General features: G+C 39.8%; 1 protein-coding gene across 1 annotated transcript in view; it reads right to left on the minus strand.

The window, feature by feature from the left end:
• Positions 1-9,281, minus strand: part of SELENOP (selenoprotein P) — a 12,224-nt gene extending 2,943 nt beyond the window's left edge. Inside the window, 5 exon segments of the mRNA XM_006747538.3 lie at positions 3,301-3,418; positions 4,706-4,918; positions 5,681-5,896; positions 6,127-6,201; positions 9,092-9,281. Coding sequence (XP_006747601.2) covers positions 3,301-3,418; positions 4,706-4,918; positions 5,681-5,896; positions 6,127-6,155 — 576 coding nt within the window. The 5' untranslated portion in view covers positions 6,156-6,201; positions 9,092-9,281.
• Between the last annotated feature and the right edge of the window lie 8,343 nt (positions 9,282-17,624).

Here is a 17,624-nt window from a genome sequence, read left to right on the forward strand (position 1 = left end):
AAACTGTGGAAAGAGCCGAGATGCCCTTCAACAGATGAATGGATCAAGAAGATGTGGTCCATACATACAATGATTCCATCACTCAGCCATCAGAAAGGATGAATACCCAACTTTTACATCAACATGGATGGGACTGGAGGAGATTATGCTAAGTGAAATAAGTCAAGCAGAGAAAGTCAATTATCATATGGTTTCACTTATTTGTGGAACATAAGGAATAGCATGGAGGACATTAGGAGAAGGAAGGGAAAAATGAAGGGAGGGAAATCGGGAGGGAGAGATGAACCATGAGAGACTATGGACTCTGAGAAACAAATAGGGTTTTAGAGGGGAGGGGTGTGGTGGGATGGGTTAGCCTGGTGATGGGTATTAAGGAGGGCACGTACTGCATGGAGCACTGGGTGTTATACGAAAACAATGAATCGTGGATCACCACATCAAAAACCAATGATGTATTGTATGGTGACTAACATAACATAATAAAATTAAAAAAAAAAAAAAGTCTGTTTCTGATTCTTGGTTTGCCCCCCCATTTCTTTTTTTTTTTGCTTTGTTTTTCATTTTATCTTATTTCTTTTTTTCCCTAAGTTTTTACTTAAATTCCAGCTAGTTAACATTCAGTAAAATATTAGTTTCAGGTATAGAAGTTAGTGATTCATCACTTACATATAACACCCAGTGCTCATCACAAGTGCCCTCCTTAAAGCCCATCACTTGTTTAAACCATCCCATCCCCTCCCCACCTCCACTCCAGCAACCCCCAGTCTGTTTCTAAAATTAAGGATCTGTTTCTTGGTTTGCCTATCTTTTTTTTTCCCCATGTTCATTTGCTTTGTTTCTTAAATTTCACATATAAGTAAAATCATATGGTATTTGTCTTTCTCTGACTGACTTATTTCACTTAGCATAATACTCCCTAGCTCCATCCACATCATTGCAAATGGCAAGATTTCATTCTTTTTTATGTCTGAGTAATATTCCATTATACACACACACACACACACACACACACACACCACATCTTCCTATCCATTCATCAATCAACAGACACTTGGGCCGTTTCCATAATTTGGTTATTGTAGATAATGCTGCTATAAACTGGGGTGCATGTATCCTCTTGAATCAGTATTTTCATATTCTTTGGGTAAACACCCACTACTGCAATTCCTGGATCATAGGGTAGTTCTATTTTTAACTTTTTGAGGAAACTCCATACTGTTTTCCAGAGTGGCTGCACCAGTTTGTGTTCTCACCAACAATGTAAGAGGGTTCCCCTTTCTCCATATCCTCCCCCAAACCTGTTGTTTCTTGTGTTATTGATCTTAGCCATTCTGACAGGTATGAAGTGGTACCTCGTGGTAGTTGTGATGTGTATTTCCCTGATGATCAATGATGTTGAGCATCTCTTCATGTGTCTGTTTGCCATCTATATGTCTTCTTTGGAAAAATGTCTATTCATGTGTTCTGCCCATTTTTTATTTGGATTATTTGGTGTTGAGTTTTAGAAGTTCTTTATATATTTTGGATACTAACCCTTTATCAGATATGTCATTTGCAAATATCTTCTCCCATTCCATAGGTTGCCTTTTAGTTTTGGTGATTATTTCCTTCACTTTTGAGAATTTAATACTATAAACAATTTGATAAACTTAGTAACAGTTTGATAATGTTTAAAATATACTACATAATGTTCTAAATGTTCAAAGATTGGTAGTAGTGGTCTAATTTCAAAAAGCCAATTACTATATTTTATTGATCCTACAATGTATTTTTTTCACACTTTAATGTCTTTAAAATCAGAATGCATCCTACTGTTGGTGTTGTAACACTGTGTCCTACCTTAACTGACAGCATTTTTTTTAAGTAGTACATAAAATAATGTGTAATTTAATTGATGACATCTAGGATACAATGAAATAGGAAAACTCCAATTTGCTTTGGCATATCAGATATATATATTATTCCTATTTACAGGTGGCTCATAAATTTTAAGCATGTTATGGGAACTGTTTCTGCCTTTGTTTCAATATAACTGGGTATATTTATAACTATTAGGCACTTGCAAAAATGCAAAATACTAAAATAATCCCAGAATGAGGAATCAATATAGCTAGCATTTAAGCACTTAGAAGTTAGACATTGAGTTAATACTTTATTTGCATTATCTCAGTCTCCCCCTCTTTAAAAGCAGAATAAGCTTCATAGGATTATAATGAAGATTAAAATGTGAAAAATTATATAACTAGAGTAATTAACCTGTTGTGCTTCATAACAACTAAATTAGTTAATTAAATAATTTATTAAAAATTGAGATGGCTTTCTTTACACCTGGAAAAATCTGAAGGATGTATAGCTCACAAATAAAATTCAGAATTATTTTTAGGGGCGCCTGGGTGGCTCAGTCAGTTAGGCGTCTGCCTTTGGCTCAGGTCATGATCCCAGGGTCCTGGGATCGAGCCCCGCGTCAGGCTCTCTGCTCAGCGGGGAGCTTGCTTCTCCCTCTCCTTCTGCCTGCCGCTCTGCCTACTTGTGATCTCTCTCTCTGTTAAATAAATAAATTTAATTATTTAAATTTAAAAAAAGAATTATTTTTAAACCTGAGTTCAAATTTTGCCAATTTGCCCTATTAAGGAAAATTGTTTGGAATTATTTTCCTTTTCAACATGCGGGAGGTTCTAGTTAATATAAATTAAAATCAATTCTCATGACAAGGAAGAAATATTCTCACAGTTGTTAGGAGAGAAGTATCAGTAACGAGTAGAAAATCTATTCCATTGTGAAATAAACATGGTGATTCTGGCTACAGAACGGGCAGGCAGTGTAAGGGCTTCATGGAAAAGCTGACAGTCTTACATCTTTGATAAATGAATTAGCTATCTGGGCCCCAATTCCATTTCAGGTAATGCCCATGAATAAGCTTTGCTATCAGTATGCTCCTGTGTGAACATATTCAGGATATTACAATAATGATATTTTATGTTAGCTGAATTCTTTGAGCACTTGGAACACATGCAGTATCATTTGGTGGTATTTGAAATATGTGATCTATGCCGATTCTTGTTTTCAAAACTCCTTCTAGATAAAAGCAGCAATACGGATCTTGAAAAGATGTCTTACAGTATATGTTACATAATAGAAAGAATGTGTAATTATAAAAATTACCATTGTAGTTTATTTTTAGTATAACCAACAGAAACATTGATTAACTAATTGGTCTTGAAACGACACTAACTTATTTAGATAGCTCTTAAAAGATTTTCTCTTTTCTCCCAGTAAAAATAATTAAGAAAAATGAAATACCATGAGAGAGCAGTGTCCACATTTCTCTTTACAGTAAGTAAATTTAATGGCTTCTTCTACATATGGGAAAGTTAGAAAGGAGTAAGGCAAACCAAGATGGTATACAAGACGGCCACATCTAAAAAGAAAAGGACAAACACAGTATCATTACAATGTTTTCTGTATGGTGACCGTACATAAGCAGTTTGGGATAGGTACTGTTGGTTTAATGGTCTTGTAACAAAGACCCATCCATTCACAACTTCAGTAAATTTCCTTGAGTGGGGTCTCAGATGAGCTCCCTGGCACTGAATACCAGCTTAGGTCACAGCAAGACTACAGTGAATCTAACACTAGCATTTCAAAATGTTACAGATATGCCACTATTAATAATATCAAAACTACATAGTTTAGTCACTGTGACTTGGTCAAATACAATTTGGTAAGAGACATAAATTCTACCAATGCCCAAACCACTGACTTATCATAAATTGGGCTGGGCAAATCACATGGGGTTTTCATAACCACTATGGCAGCACAAATTCCACACAACACAAAAATCACAGCATAACAAAAAAGATCCTCATGTCTTGGCCAGTAACCCATTTATTTAAAAAATATATCTGATGCAACAAAAATGTCAGCATAAGGAAAGAAATGGAATTACAATACTTGGTGTTCCCAGAAATGGTGGGGTTGAAATGTCCTTCTTGCCACATTTTACCCAGGATATATAATATTATGTGAATATCAAAAAGCTACACTTTGCAACTATTTAAATTAGAAGTTCGCAGTCCAAAAAGAACATGTAATATTAAAAATATTTAGAGTAAGATGAAATAGAGCTTAGGCCTAAACAGAGTCTGGCTCACCATTTCTGGAGAGTCCAAAGAAAACAGAATCAACTAGTCATGTTGGTCATATCAAATAACATACGCATTGAGGTTCCCTCAAAATACAAATGTTTTATTCACCCAAGGGATCAAAAGCAGATTTATGCAGATTAAACCTAAAAGATTAACACACTTTATAGTTCAGAAATTCAGGTATGTCGCTTTTAAACTATTAATCAGATTAGAGATAAGCAAGTGGTCTGCAAAGTATAGATATTCATCTGAAAAATTCTTAGGTTAGAATTGTACATGATATACGAATTGCTCCTTTCTTGGAATGCCAATCTACGGGGTGGATAAGTATAGTCAATTTTCGGTATTTCCCTACTAGAATGGTGAATTCTTTTGCACAAAAGAAAGTCATTTCAAAAACATTAAAACCAAACATTTTAATGTGCTCACTGAGTATCTGGTAACAAAACAAAAGAAGATGTCTTATTTTAAATCACTTACTATTAAATTAAATGCAAAGCAGGTTATATTTTAATTTGGGGTGTGTGTGTGTGTGTGTGTGTGTGTGTGTGTATACACACCTGTCATATATGAGGAAGTCATCCTTTTTCCCATTTAACAGCATCCAGACATCTGTTTGGTTTTCTTCTTGTTGATAAACAGGAATATACTCTGAAACCTTATTTTTAAGATGCATATATTTTAATTGAGAAGAAAGTCCTTGATGATTAACAACAACATAAGAGATGTTCAAATATCCTTCTTTCTCCAGTTTTACTCGCAGGTCTTCCAATCTAAAATATTTAGGAAAAATACAAAAAAGGAATAATCTCATTTAATGTATTAGTGAATTCTCTCTCCTCGTTATTTTTTTACATGAAACTCTTTTACTATTTTTTACTTATATCTCTTCTTTATATTGTTGTAAAAAACTAAAAGTTACGTTTTGTCAGTATTTACCGAGCACTTGTGCTCAGTTAAAACCTTATGCTGACTGCACAAGCAATAGCTCATTTGGTCCTCAAATTAATCCTACAAAGTGTATGGTTTTTAATCCATCTGACAGAGAATTCCACCCAATAAATACTTACTGAAGAACCTAACAAATATGTTTGTTATACATATAATTTATATATACATATACATAGATATGTTTGTGAAATGACACAAGACATTTGATGGCAAGTCTAGCATTGATTCTACTCCAGCAAAGCACTCGCATTTGCTTTTTCTATCAAAATAACTAACCCATTTGCAGGATTACATTTTAGAACATTTCATTACACAAGTAATACATATTTAGTAGGACATTATAAAATATAGGTCTACAAAATGAAGAAAATTTTTCTATAATTCCCAGGAAAACCACTATATATATTTTGGTATATATCCTCCTAGTATACTTTCTTCTAACTTGTTTTATGCAAACGTATAGTTTTTCTAAAGATGTGATTTAATAAACACATCTTTTCCATTTCTATGTTTCTTTTATGTACGTATGTATGTGTTCGATAGCTTTCCCCTTGGGAAGTCCTAGAGCACAGAACGGCTCTCACCTGGATGCCTGCAGAATGCACAGGTATCAGCTGGCTTGAAGAAGGGACACCACTGTTACCGAACCACTTGAGTTCAGCATTGGATTTTGATCTCCTATGCTCCAGGCTGGAGGCTGCTTACAGAAGGAGCTTTGTTCCTGGCTCTCTGCTCCTCCCCATGGGAGAAGACAGAGAGCCAGGGCAAGCCCCAGGCTTCTCCACATTGCTGGGCTTGTCCTGTAACAGAGGAAACCTTGCTGTCATCTTCACAGGCGACTTCACAGTCATAACCAGGAATTTCTATAAATCCAGCCAGTACCGTTCCCCTTCCTGTCAGGACCTAGCCCGGGGATTCTATCCCAGTGTTGCTGGGCTCATTATGTTCGGCCTCCCCGCACCAAATCTTCCCAGAACAGGTTCAAAAATCAGCCAGAGGCAGGGGAGTGGTCAAACCATCTCTTAACTACCTGGCTTGGCAAGAAACTTCAGGAAGCATGCTGTGGAGATCTGCCTGAACAGGCAGCCAACTACTTGTCTGGAACCTATAAAGGTTGAGAAAAATGTTGAGACTGTGGCCTCTATAACCAAGTAACATTCTGCAAACATATTTTTGTTTTTATTTGAGATGCGGGGCGCCTGGGGGTTAAGGGTCTGCCTTCAGCTCAGGTCCTGATCCCGGAGTCCTGGGATGGAGCCCCAATCAGATCGGGCTCCCAGCTCAGCGGGAAGCCTGCTTCTCCCTCTGCCCCTCCCCCATCTCACGCGTGCTCTCCCTCCCTCTCTCTCTCTCTCTCTCTCTCTCACTCTCAAATAAGTTCTGACTGCTGCTTTCCACCCTCCACCAACCTAAGAAAGGAAAGGGTAAGTAGGGGATTCCGCACAGAAAGGAAAAGAGCCAGCGTGAAAAGAGAACCCAGGAAGAAAGGAGGTAGCAGTGAGAGCACAGGTGGGGCCCTCAGCTCTGCAGGTTCAAGCATCCTGTATTTCGGAGTCTCCTGGCTTTGGCTCTCTTTTGTTCCTCTTACCCTTTAAAGTCTAGCTCTATGTTAACAGTAAAGGATTTGAATCTTTTCAGGTATAAAACCGCCTGCCAAAATGTTACTATCACATCTGAGGTACATATGACCAAAGGAAAAACTCTGACCAAGGAGAAATGTCACAAATCGCTGTCCCTCTACCAAACTCACTGCAGTTTACACTCCGTCTATGGACTGGCTCTCATGACTTTCAAGAGGTTTCTGTGACTAGATGGCATGCTCTTGGGGAAAAAGATGCCCCCCCTCTGAGTAGAAAAGCTCAGTATCTGACCAGAAATATCCCCAAACTAAGGCTAACTCTCCTAGCAGAGAGGTACACATAAAACAAGGGATCTGTAAAGAGGTGGTAAAAATAAGGAACACATTCAGCAGAGACGAGCAGTAAAAGAAAAATCCACCCAGGAACAGGCTTATTCTGATATAAAGTCTGTGGAGAGAGATGAGGACAACATTCTCGAACTGGGAAGTTGGCACACTTTCAGGCACTAATCTGGGATAAGAAAGTAAAAGTACATTTGGGGGAGGTAGGGAAGGGAAAGAGGGTGGGGGGCAGCAAATGATAAGTTACCTAGAGTGAGCCCAGAATTAAGATGAGTGTAGAAAAGCTAGAATCAGATTGACTGGGGCTCTGGTGCACTGGATAGATAGAAATTTTAAAAACCGGACTATCTTTCACATCATTTAATACCACAAAATTCCTACCTATACAGGGTATATTGATAAGAGCCTAACTAAAAGAGAGGGAAATTAAATGATTTATTAAGGCCATCCCAACTATTCTAATATTTTTAAGATTCTAATATTTAAAAACAGAGGCTATATCTGGACTAAATCTAGGGCATTTCTTTAGAATGGCATTTATACGGACGGCACAATGACCCTTATTATAGCTACCACTCACTGAGCATTTATAGAACTCTACACGGGTGGTGCTAAGCACTTCTCTGTCAGCTAATCCTTACAACTGTGTGACCGTCACCCCCTTCTGAAGCTCAGGAAACCTTGGCTGAGAGAGAGTTAGGCATCTTGCCCAAGTCCACACAGGTGGCAAATCACAAAAGAGACTGGATTCAAACCAGTTCTGCTAAATCCAAAACATGACCTCTTAGCTATTAGATAGATTACCTCTAACAATTACAGTAGCCAGGGTTTTATTTGTTTATGCCCGAGTATGGCAAAGAGAACATCAAAATAATTCAAGCTGTTTTGTTTCTTACCAGACTGGAGGGAGACCCCCTACTTTCTAGAATATAATTTCAGTAATTACAGAACTTCAGCATAAATTCAGCACTTGGTATCCTCACTTCACCATATACATACCCTTTCAAGGGGCTAAATAGTAAATATAAAGGAAAAGACTTTTTCCCTCATTTAGTTTTTTGGTGAAAAAAAGACATAAAGCCATTGGCAGAGGGTAGTGGATTACGGAGTTCTCACACATTTTCTTCTACTATATAATCAATAGGCTGTTCAACTTTTTTTCTTAAGATCATTTTTTGCATAATAAACATTTGATTATAATTATAGCTATCAGATAGCTGTGTAAAAACAATGAGGATAAATAACTCAACTGGAATTATTGGGAGCTGTTGAAAGTAGTTGTAAATTTCACCAATCCCACCACTTTTCAATTAGGGAAATTAGATTTTTGGCCACATGCAGACTTACTTCTGTTTTAAATTCCCCATTAAGAGGCAAAATATGCAGAAACTTTTTCCCTGAACTTCAGGCTGGCATCTGAGGGTCCTTCCTCATTCACCTGAAAGTATCCGCTCACCTTGTACACTGCAAAACCTTGCATCTCACCACAGGCCACCTGGGTTTTAACTCTTTGAAGGGCGACCACTTCCGCACAGTTGACAGACCCTGCCACCCCCACCCCAGCTCTTGCATTGTGTTTTGTTGTGTTGTGTTTTCTGAAACTGTTCACAGTATCCCAGGACATTTCTACAGCCCTGCAGATTGGCCATTTCTCAGTCTCGGCCCTTCAAACCCAGGGGCTGATTTTTCCTGAGAGTTCTCACTCTGCATTTCAGTGGGAGATAGTTAAGCTTGAACACGCAGTATCGCCCATATAACAACACAACTCTTTGCAGAGTCACGGCGTTGGATTTCTCCAGCCTCCCCTGCTCCCATCTTTGTCCTGCGGACAGGGCAGAAATCAGCAAGGACTGCCTCAGGCGGGGCAGAACCTCACCTGCCCCACCCAATTCCACACTCTTCTGTTCTCTTTCTTTTGTATTTTTTTTATTATTATTTTATTTACCCATCTCCCTTTTTAAAACTCTATGCTAAGGACAGAAACATTTTATCAGACTTGAAATCAAATTATTTACCAAGCTCTAAAAGAATCAAGTTTGAATCAAATATTGGAAAACACAAAGTTCCTACTTACCCAACCCCTTCCGAGCAGCCTGCGAGCAGCCTGCGTCCTCTCTCTTTGCTCAGCTCTACAGCTCCTTCAAGTCACAGCCAGAAGCCCTGATATTTATAGTCCTGTTGTTTACCTCTCTCCAGCCATAGTCCAAAGTTCATTGTCCGCTCTGACTGTGACCTTGCAAGCTGAGCAAACCCTTGAACTGATCATTATAAACCAAAAAAAGTAGCAAGGGCTGCCAAGCATAAAATGGGGAGAAAGGGTTTTTTTTGCAATTACTGATTTATTCCCTATCCTTTTAGTCACCCCAGTATCTAGGATTTAATGGTACAGTCGGGGGCGGGAGGCAGGGCTAAGGGTAAAAGGGCCTCCAAGTCATGTTCTTTTTCAAACTATCATAGGGAAAAACATTTGCTGAGCCAGCAAGTGAAACTGCAGCTTTTTAAAAAAGAAAAAAAAAATGGGTGGTTATTTTTTTTTCCTTCTGCTCTGTTGTGGCCAGGTTAGCCCAACCCAGACTGTGTGAGCTTTCTCAGAAAAGTCACCTGCTGTTTCAGAACTTTCTGGTCTCCTGTGGTTACAAACCTGCTTGGATTGTTTTGCTATGTTTAAAACTTGGATCTGTGTGGGATCTCACAGGACCTCTGTGTGGTCATTGAAGGAAAGGAACGAGAAACTAGGCCTCCTAGCTGCGGGAAACCAAGCCTCATATTCTCATCACAGATGTCCTACTCCTTGGAAGGCCTATGTATTCCACAGAATTTTTTAAGAATTGAATGTGAAATATTTACAAAAATAAGTAGCATATAAATAAAAGTTTCTAGTGGTAGTAGTTGGACATGGAAAAGGGTATAGCAATTTCAAATTTTTCACAAATTAAATGAAAATTCTTATTCTTTCAGAAAGGGGTGAATTCTTTCTACTAACTGCTGCATGTGAGCACGCCATGGTATATAAAGTGAGGAGCGCTGTCAAATGATGTCATCCCTGGATAGTGACGGCTTTCAAGTAAGCCTTGCTTTGACTATGAATGCATTTTGTCCAAACAAACCCCTATTGACTGTTGTGTGCTGGGTATGTTGTATCACGTGACTGTAAATACAAAGAGGCTCAGATGTTAGCCTTCCCACAAAGAAACAGAATTAGAAGCTTGACTTTTGAAAGCCAAATTCTGTTTACTCACACGAAGCAGTAGGTACTAATCATTTTGGGTTCCAGATCCCTTTGAGAAATACTTAATTTCTCCCCAGGGGGGAAAAAAATTGCAAATATACAAACTCACTTTTTGAAAGAATCTTGTGAAAAATCTTTGTATAAAGCAGATAGTCCCCTGGTAGCTCATTTCCCAAATTATAGGAATAGTCATCTTGGGTCTGTCTGCAGCAGGAAATCCAGTATTTCCTCATCACCTCCTTTCCTTACAAGTGGCTTAGCAGCTGTCTCCTGCCCCAAAAGTTTCCCCCCACGAAGTGTGCATCTAGCTGCAAAGCAAAGGACCCAGGATTGTGTGTGTTCAGGCCAGTGTGTGTCTAAAACCCCGGGAGGCAAAAGGAGAAGATGGGGAGCTTCTGCTATCTGAGGAGAAGCCATTCTTAACGGCCTCTTCTGTGCCAGGCAACCTGCGACCAGTCAGCATTTTTAAGAAAGCAGAATATTCAAACAAATCTTTGTTTGATGTTAAATCCAATTCCATTAAGTCAAATGAAATCAAACAAACATTTATTAGGCGTTTGTGATAGGCACAATTCCCTTGTCCTCAAGGATCTCAAAATCTAATACAATAGACACACAAGTAAGCAGAAAAAGAAAACAAAACCAAAAACAAAAAAACAAAAAACACTATAAAGTGTGATTATGTCCTAAGGGCTACGTGCACAAGGTTCTGTTGGAAACTTGGAAATGAAAAAAGGAGCATCTTAACCCAGCCTAGAGATAGGGCCAGCACACTAGATTAGTATACTTCAAGCAAGTTCAACAGGCACGTTCTTAGATTTTACCCTCTACTTCAGAGCACCCAGCAAATCTGACCACAGCACTGTCTAGAAAGCTTTTTTGTTCCAATTTGTATGAATGATTAAAATCTCCTGACCAGTTGCTCCAGCCACACCACACAATCGAACATTAAGATCATTGACTGTAGGGGCGCCAGGGTGGCTCAGTCGTTAAGCATCTGCCTTCGGCTCAGGTCATGATCCTGGGGTCCTGGGATGGAGCCCTGCATCGGGCTCTCTGCTCCGCGGGAAGCCTGCTTCTCCCTCTCCCACTCCCCCTGCTTGTGTTCCCTCTCTCGCTGTGTCTCTATCAAATAAATAAATAAAATCTTTAAAAAAAAAAAAGATCATTGACTGTATTCTTGCACATTCAGCTTCATCCTAATGATCTCGTCTCTTATGGCTTCCAACCCTGAAGCCAAGAACTTTCTTCATACTGTCTCATTTCTTCCCCAATCTTATTATTTGTCCCCAGAATGTTTATGCATTTATTTAAGCCATGTTTGTAATAAGCATGCTCACCGTTTTATAGGTAGAAGATAATTTCCATGGAGGATAGAATCTGAGTCCAAGATATACTTAAAAGAGAGATGAGCTATGAATATGATTTTATAAATCAGTTTATTAGCTATAGCAGTTGATCATACGGCATTGATCCATTAACATTTATAAAACACTGACGTCTCAAAATATTAGAAAGTGAAAGACTGCTATTACTGTGTAAAATATTAGTTCCCTTAGCTTGGTTGTTAGGTGGTGTTTTACATGCAAAGGGAAATGAAGACCCTTCCCAATATTGGGGGAAATAGCACCTATTGAGCTGAATGAATCTTCCTTTCCCTTGCATGTATAAGAAGGTGCCCTAGACTTTATCTTCTGCATTGTTCCAAATATAATATTGTTTGAGCATCCATGTTGAAAGATAAGCCACTGAGTGTGGAAGAGATGTCTGGGAAAAAGCAAGATGTTTTCAAAGGAAATGAGATAAATGAGAACAGTGGTCAAAAGAAGGCATAGAAACAGCAGCTTTGGTTACGTAAGGACGAACCTGATCCTTTGAGATCCATATGAAACTGAACTATGCTTTGAAGGGCGCTTTTCTTCAAGCTCACAAGTTTACAGATCTGAGAACTGTTTGGTATATGAAACACAAATCGTTAAGGAGGTACAGTGCCAAATTTCATGTGGGACTGAGCACATTCAGAGAGTAATAAACAACAAACAAATTTTGCTTGAAATAGGATGTTATTAATTAAAACAAAAAAACTTGTCAAAACCAGAGCTAATGCCCACAGCCCCTCATGGGATGCAGTGTTAGCATCAACATACAAGGCGCATGTAGGGGCCTCAAAGGGCCCCCAAATGACATAATCCCCTGAATTAATGAAACACCACATTCATAGAATATGCCGCTTGTGTTTTGACCTACAGCAAAACCAGGTACATATTTAAGTTTTATGACACATTTGCTAATTGGTAGAATTTTGAGGGTTTTTTTTTTAAAAAGCTTAGTTGTTAGGCTTTTTTTTTTGAACAATGAGGTTAGTATTAATGATTTCTAAAATATTCATTGTTTGAAAAAATAACAGGGAATAACATATTAGCTAATTTTTACAGCGTTTTAATTAACATGGAATTTTTAACACTATGATGACATACCAAGAATCACATACTCTGAAAAATCAATGTTCAATTAATTTATTTTAGCTTATCTTTTAAAATATTAGTATTGTTTCTCTTTTTTATTTTTATTTTTATTTTTTTTAAGATTTTGTTTATTTATTTGAGAGAGAGAATGAGATAGAGAGAGCATGAGAGGAGGGAGGGTCAGAGGGAGAAGCAGGCTCCCTGCTGAGCAGGGAGCCCGATGTGGGACTCGATCGGGACTCCAGGATCATGACCTGAGCCGAGGGCAGTCGCTTAACCAACTGAGCCACCCAGGCGCCCATTTCTCTTTTTTTTAAAGATTTTATTTATTTATTTGTCAGAGAGAGAGAGAGCACAAGCAGGGGGAGCGGCAGAGGGAGAAGCAGGCTTCCCGCCGAGCAGGGAGCCTGACACGGGACTGGATCCCGGGACCCTGGGATCATGACCTGAGCCGAAGGCAGATAACCAACCACCTGAGCCACCCAGGCGCCCCCTTATTTGTTTTTTTAAGCCTTGCAGAAGTATCCTCTGTGTTTTAGAGAGGTGTCCACCTGACAATAGCTGCACTGAGACTCTAACCCACACACAGCTGTTGAGCTCAGAGAGGTGCTTAGGAGATTCTTGGGTCAACTGCAGCCCACTAGGCAGAGGTCATGTGGGAAAGTGGTGTCCTGATTCACACCATCCGCCCTGTATTACAGGTACGGGGGGGGCCCCAGTCCTCTTGGAAGAAAAAGCACATGGATGTCGAAGTTAACCAGCATTCCAACTAAATGTGTGGCTTTGATCAAGGACTCTTCCTGTGAGTCTAATAACTTTTAGAAAACTGTTTTTATAAAAAGAATGTTCCTGGTAAATCTGGCAGTTATTTTGCACTATAATAATATCGATCAATCCTTAAGTCATTGTTTAGATTGGTATTTGGAGTAGATTTTATGGAAAATTTTCCTAAGCGTCCCATCTAGTGTTCCCAAAATCTAAAAGGAAATGCAACTCTGGTTCCTAGTCTCATATTTTCTTGCCCTTTCTGTTTAAATAAATAAATAAATGGCCCTTGCCCTTTCTGTTTTTTCCACTAGCCATTACCAAACTGCACTTCAGAGTGTATCAGATTATACTCCCACCCTAAAGTATGTCGCAGCACTTGTTTCAACGTCATCAGACTGTTTTAATTTGAGTTTATTTCGTCATTGGTAAGTGTACTGACTGATTAGTTTGCAACAGCTGCCAGAACCACGTGCCACACACTGGTTGGCTTAAGCCTCACAAATGTATTTCCTCACAGTTCTGGAAGCTAGAAGTCCAAGTTCAAGGTGTCAGCAGAGCTGATTTCATTCTGAAACCTCTCTCCTTGGTTTGTATGGCCGTTTTCTCTCTGTTCTCACATGGTCTTCCTCTGTATGTGCCTATGTCCTAATTTCTTCTTAAGAGGACACCACTCGTGATGAATTAGAGCCCAGCTGCGTGACATCATTTTACCTTAACTACCTCTTTAAAGGCTCTATTTCCGAATCTAGTCACATTCTGAGGTACTAGAGGTGAGGACTTCAACATATGAATTTGGGAGAACACAATTCAGCCCATTATATCGACCATTTGTATGTCCTCCTCTGTGAAATGCTAGCTCATGCCAGCTGGCTATTTTACTATTAATTGGTTCCCCTTTTTAAATTTATTACAAACATTATTTGTATATTAAGGAAATTATGCTTTCTCTTTGTGTTTTTCTTTGCTGTTTTATGTATCAACTTACATACATGCATCTTTTTTTTTTTAAAGATTTTATTTATTTATTTGAGAGAGTGAGACTGAGAGAGAGAGAGAGAGCACATGAGAGGGAAGAGGGTCAGAGGGAGAAGCAGACCCCCCGCTGAGCAGGGAGCCCGATGCGGGACTCGATCCCGGGACTCCAGGATCATGACCTGAGCCGAAGGCAGTCGCTTAACCAACTGAGCCACCCAGGCGCCCCATACATGCATCTTTTAAATTCTGGCTCATTAACAGTGTAAGTCTAGGTGCAGAAGGGATTTTACTTCTCTTGTGCCCTTAAAATACCACATAGAAGCATGACACCCCAGTTTTTCTTGGGGTTTTCAAAGTAGGTTTTGCTATAAGAGAGTTTCAATGTAATGTTGATAGCAAGAAGACCTCTTAGCTATACGGAAAGCCGGTACTCATATTTAGCTCTAGGTTCTCCTCTGTTACGGCCTCGTTATTAACCCTCTCAATATTGCTGGAGCAAGCGGTCCTTAAAATGGGCATTCTAAAACATTCTAAAAAGAAAGAAAACAGGAGGCCTGGGTGGCTCAGTCCTTAAGCGTCTGCCTTCGGCTCAGGTCATGATCCCAGGGTCCTGGGATCAAGCCCCCCATCAGGCTCCCTGTTCCACAGGAAGCCTGCTTCTCCCTCTCCCACTCCCCCTGCTTGTGTTCCCTCTCTCGCTATGTCTCTCTCTGTCAAATAAATAAATAAATAAAATCTTTAAAAAAGAAAACAACAGTCTGTGGAACCAGCTGTCTTTTTAGGCAGATAAATAATCATCTATATGGTTTAGTTTGAGAGGCACAAAAAAACTTCCTCTGTACCTTACGTGCTCCCAGTAAACCTGTCCTTGACTCCAGGAAGTGCTGGGATATAGCAGGTGGTAGTAGGGACGAAGGTTACTGTCAGCACAGTAACTCAGCACTGGGACGAGGTCATGGGCCTAAGGAAATGAGGCCCAGGAGGGTCCAATAATGAAACTTAGAGCTCAGAACCGTGGAAAATACAGAGTCACGTTGTCATCATCACACACTCTTTATCACGCCTTTCCTGGGTGATGTTGTTCACCGAAGAGACACACGGTCCCTGGGTCTGTGGGAATCCTCATGTGAAGAGGGGAAGAAATTGGGTAGAGAATGTTCCTTCTGGAGGCAGAGAGTAAACAGGAGACATACGGCTCCACAGTTATCCCTGGAAACTGGAACTTTAGTACCCTCTGTTCCAGTTTTCCAACTTGTATAACAGTATCTATGGTTTTTTGTTTTTGTTTTTTGGTTTTTTTTTGACAGAGAGAGACACAGCGAGAGAGGGAACACAAGCAGGGGGAGTGGGAGAGGGAGAAGCAGGCTTCCCGCGGAGCAGAGAGCCTGATGCGGGGCTCGATCCCAGGACCCTGGGACCATGACCTGAGCCGAAGGCAGACGCTTAACGACTGAGCCAGCCAGCCACCCCAGTATCTACGGTTTTTTATCACCGGAACCTAGAATCACACACTGTCAGAGAAGGGGGACATCACCCTAGGCCAGTTCATCCCCCTCAGTGACAAATAAGGGAGCAGAGCCCCCATTTAAATAAAATGACTTCTCTCCATTGGGAAGGAAGGGGAGGAAGGCGGGAGCAGATCAGATGGGTAAAAGGAGGTGTTAGCTATTTGAAACACTATTGGCAATTCATCAGTAATTTACAATTAGAACAAGCGATATACTGGATTTCCCTTTTTAAATGAAACACAGGTTGTGTAAATAGGCATCTGTTTCAGTCCTAAGATCTTCCATAGTTATGTAATTCAAAAATATAAATATTCAAACAAAGTAACCAATAGCAGAATATATACTTTCCCCAATTAGAGAATTAATGGGAAAATGGCATTTTTGAAAAATGATTCCATGATAACTGTTAAAGCAAGTTTTGACCTTTTGGTCAATAGCTTAATCCTGAATACATATTTGGGCAGGATTATCTAATCATTAATGCACATATTCTAGCCTTTAAAAGAAGCATAGGGGCGCCTGAGTGGCTCAGTCGGTTAAGTGACTGCCTTCAGCTCAGGTCATGATCCTGGAGTCCCGGGATCGAGTCCCGCATCGGGATCCCTGCTCGGCGGGGAGCCTGCTTCTCCCTCTGACCCTCCTACCTCTCATGCTCTCTGTCTCTCCTTCTTTCTCTCTCAGATAAATAAATAAAATCTTTAAAATAAAAATAAATAGGGCGCCTGGGTGGCTCAGTTGGTTAAGCAACTGCCTTCGGCTCAGGTCATGATCCTGGAGTCCCGGGATCGAGTCCCGCATCAGGCTCCCTGCTCGGCGGGGAGCCTGCTTCTCCCTCTGACCCTCCCCCCTCTCATGTGCTCTCTGTCTCTGTCTCAAATAAATAAATAAAATCTTTAAAAAAATAAAAAAAGAAAAATAAATAAAAGAAAAGAAAAGAAGCATAAAAGTGTGTGTGTGTGTGCACGCACATGCACATGAGCACGACCACACACACATGCACTGAGTGTGATTCCAGAGTGAGAGTAAACAGAAGACATGCACATGAAAAAGAGTGGGAAGATATATTCAGAATTAGCAGTGGTTCTCCTTCAATATAAGGGTAATATTTAGTTCTTTGTGCTCAGTTGTTTTTTTCTAACAAGTCTACAATAATAACGGCTGTCGTTTATCACGTGCCAGCCACGACCCTAAGTCTTTTCCAAACCATAGCTCACTTCATCCTCAAGCAGCATGGGACCCATGCTTTATAGATGACATGAGGCAATGAGATGTTGAGTAGCCTCCCCCAGATTTGGATCTAGAAAGTAGAAGAGCTGAGATCAAACTCATCAGTTCCAGAGCTCAACAGTTCAACTGCTACAATAAACATGAATTTACTTCTCCTTGTAAATGTGTGTGCATGTGTGTGTGCACGTGTGTGTGTGTGTGCAGTCGACCCTTGAACAACATGGGTTTCAACTTCACGGGTCCACTTGTTCGCAGATACATTCGCAGTACTGCACTGTATTTATCAAAAGTATTTTCTCTTCCTTATGATCGTAACATTTTCTTTTCTCTAGCTTACTTTATTGTAGAAATACAACATATAATACATATAACCAGACGAAATACGTGTTAATCAACTAAGTTATCGGTAAGGCTTTTGGTCAACAGGAGGCTATT

This window comes from Leptonychotes weddellii, chromosome 7 (genome assembly GCF_054177405.1).
Source record: "Leptonychotes weddellii isolate Sample4059 chromosome 7, ASM5417740v2, whole genome shotgun sequence".
In the NCBI taxonomy this organism is placed as follows: Eukaryota; Metazoa; Chordata; class Mammalia; order Carnivora; family Phocidae; genus Leptonychotes; species Leptonychotes weddellii.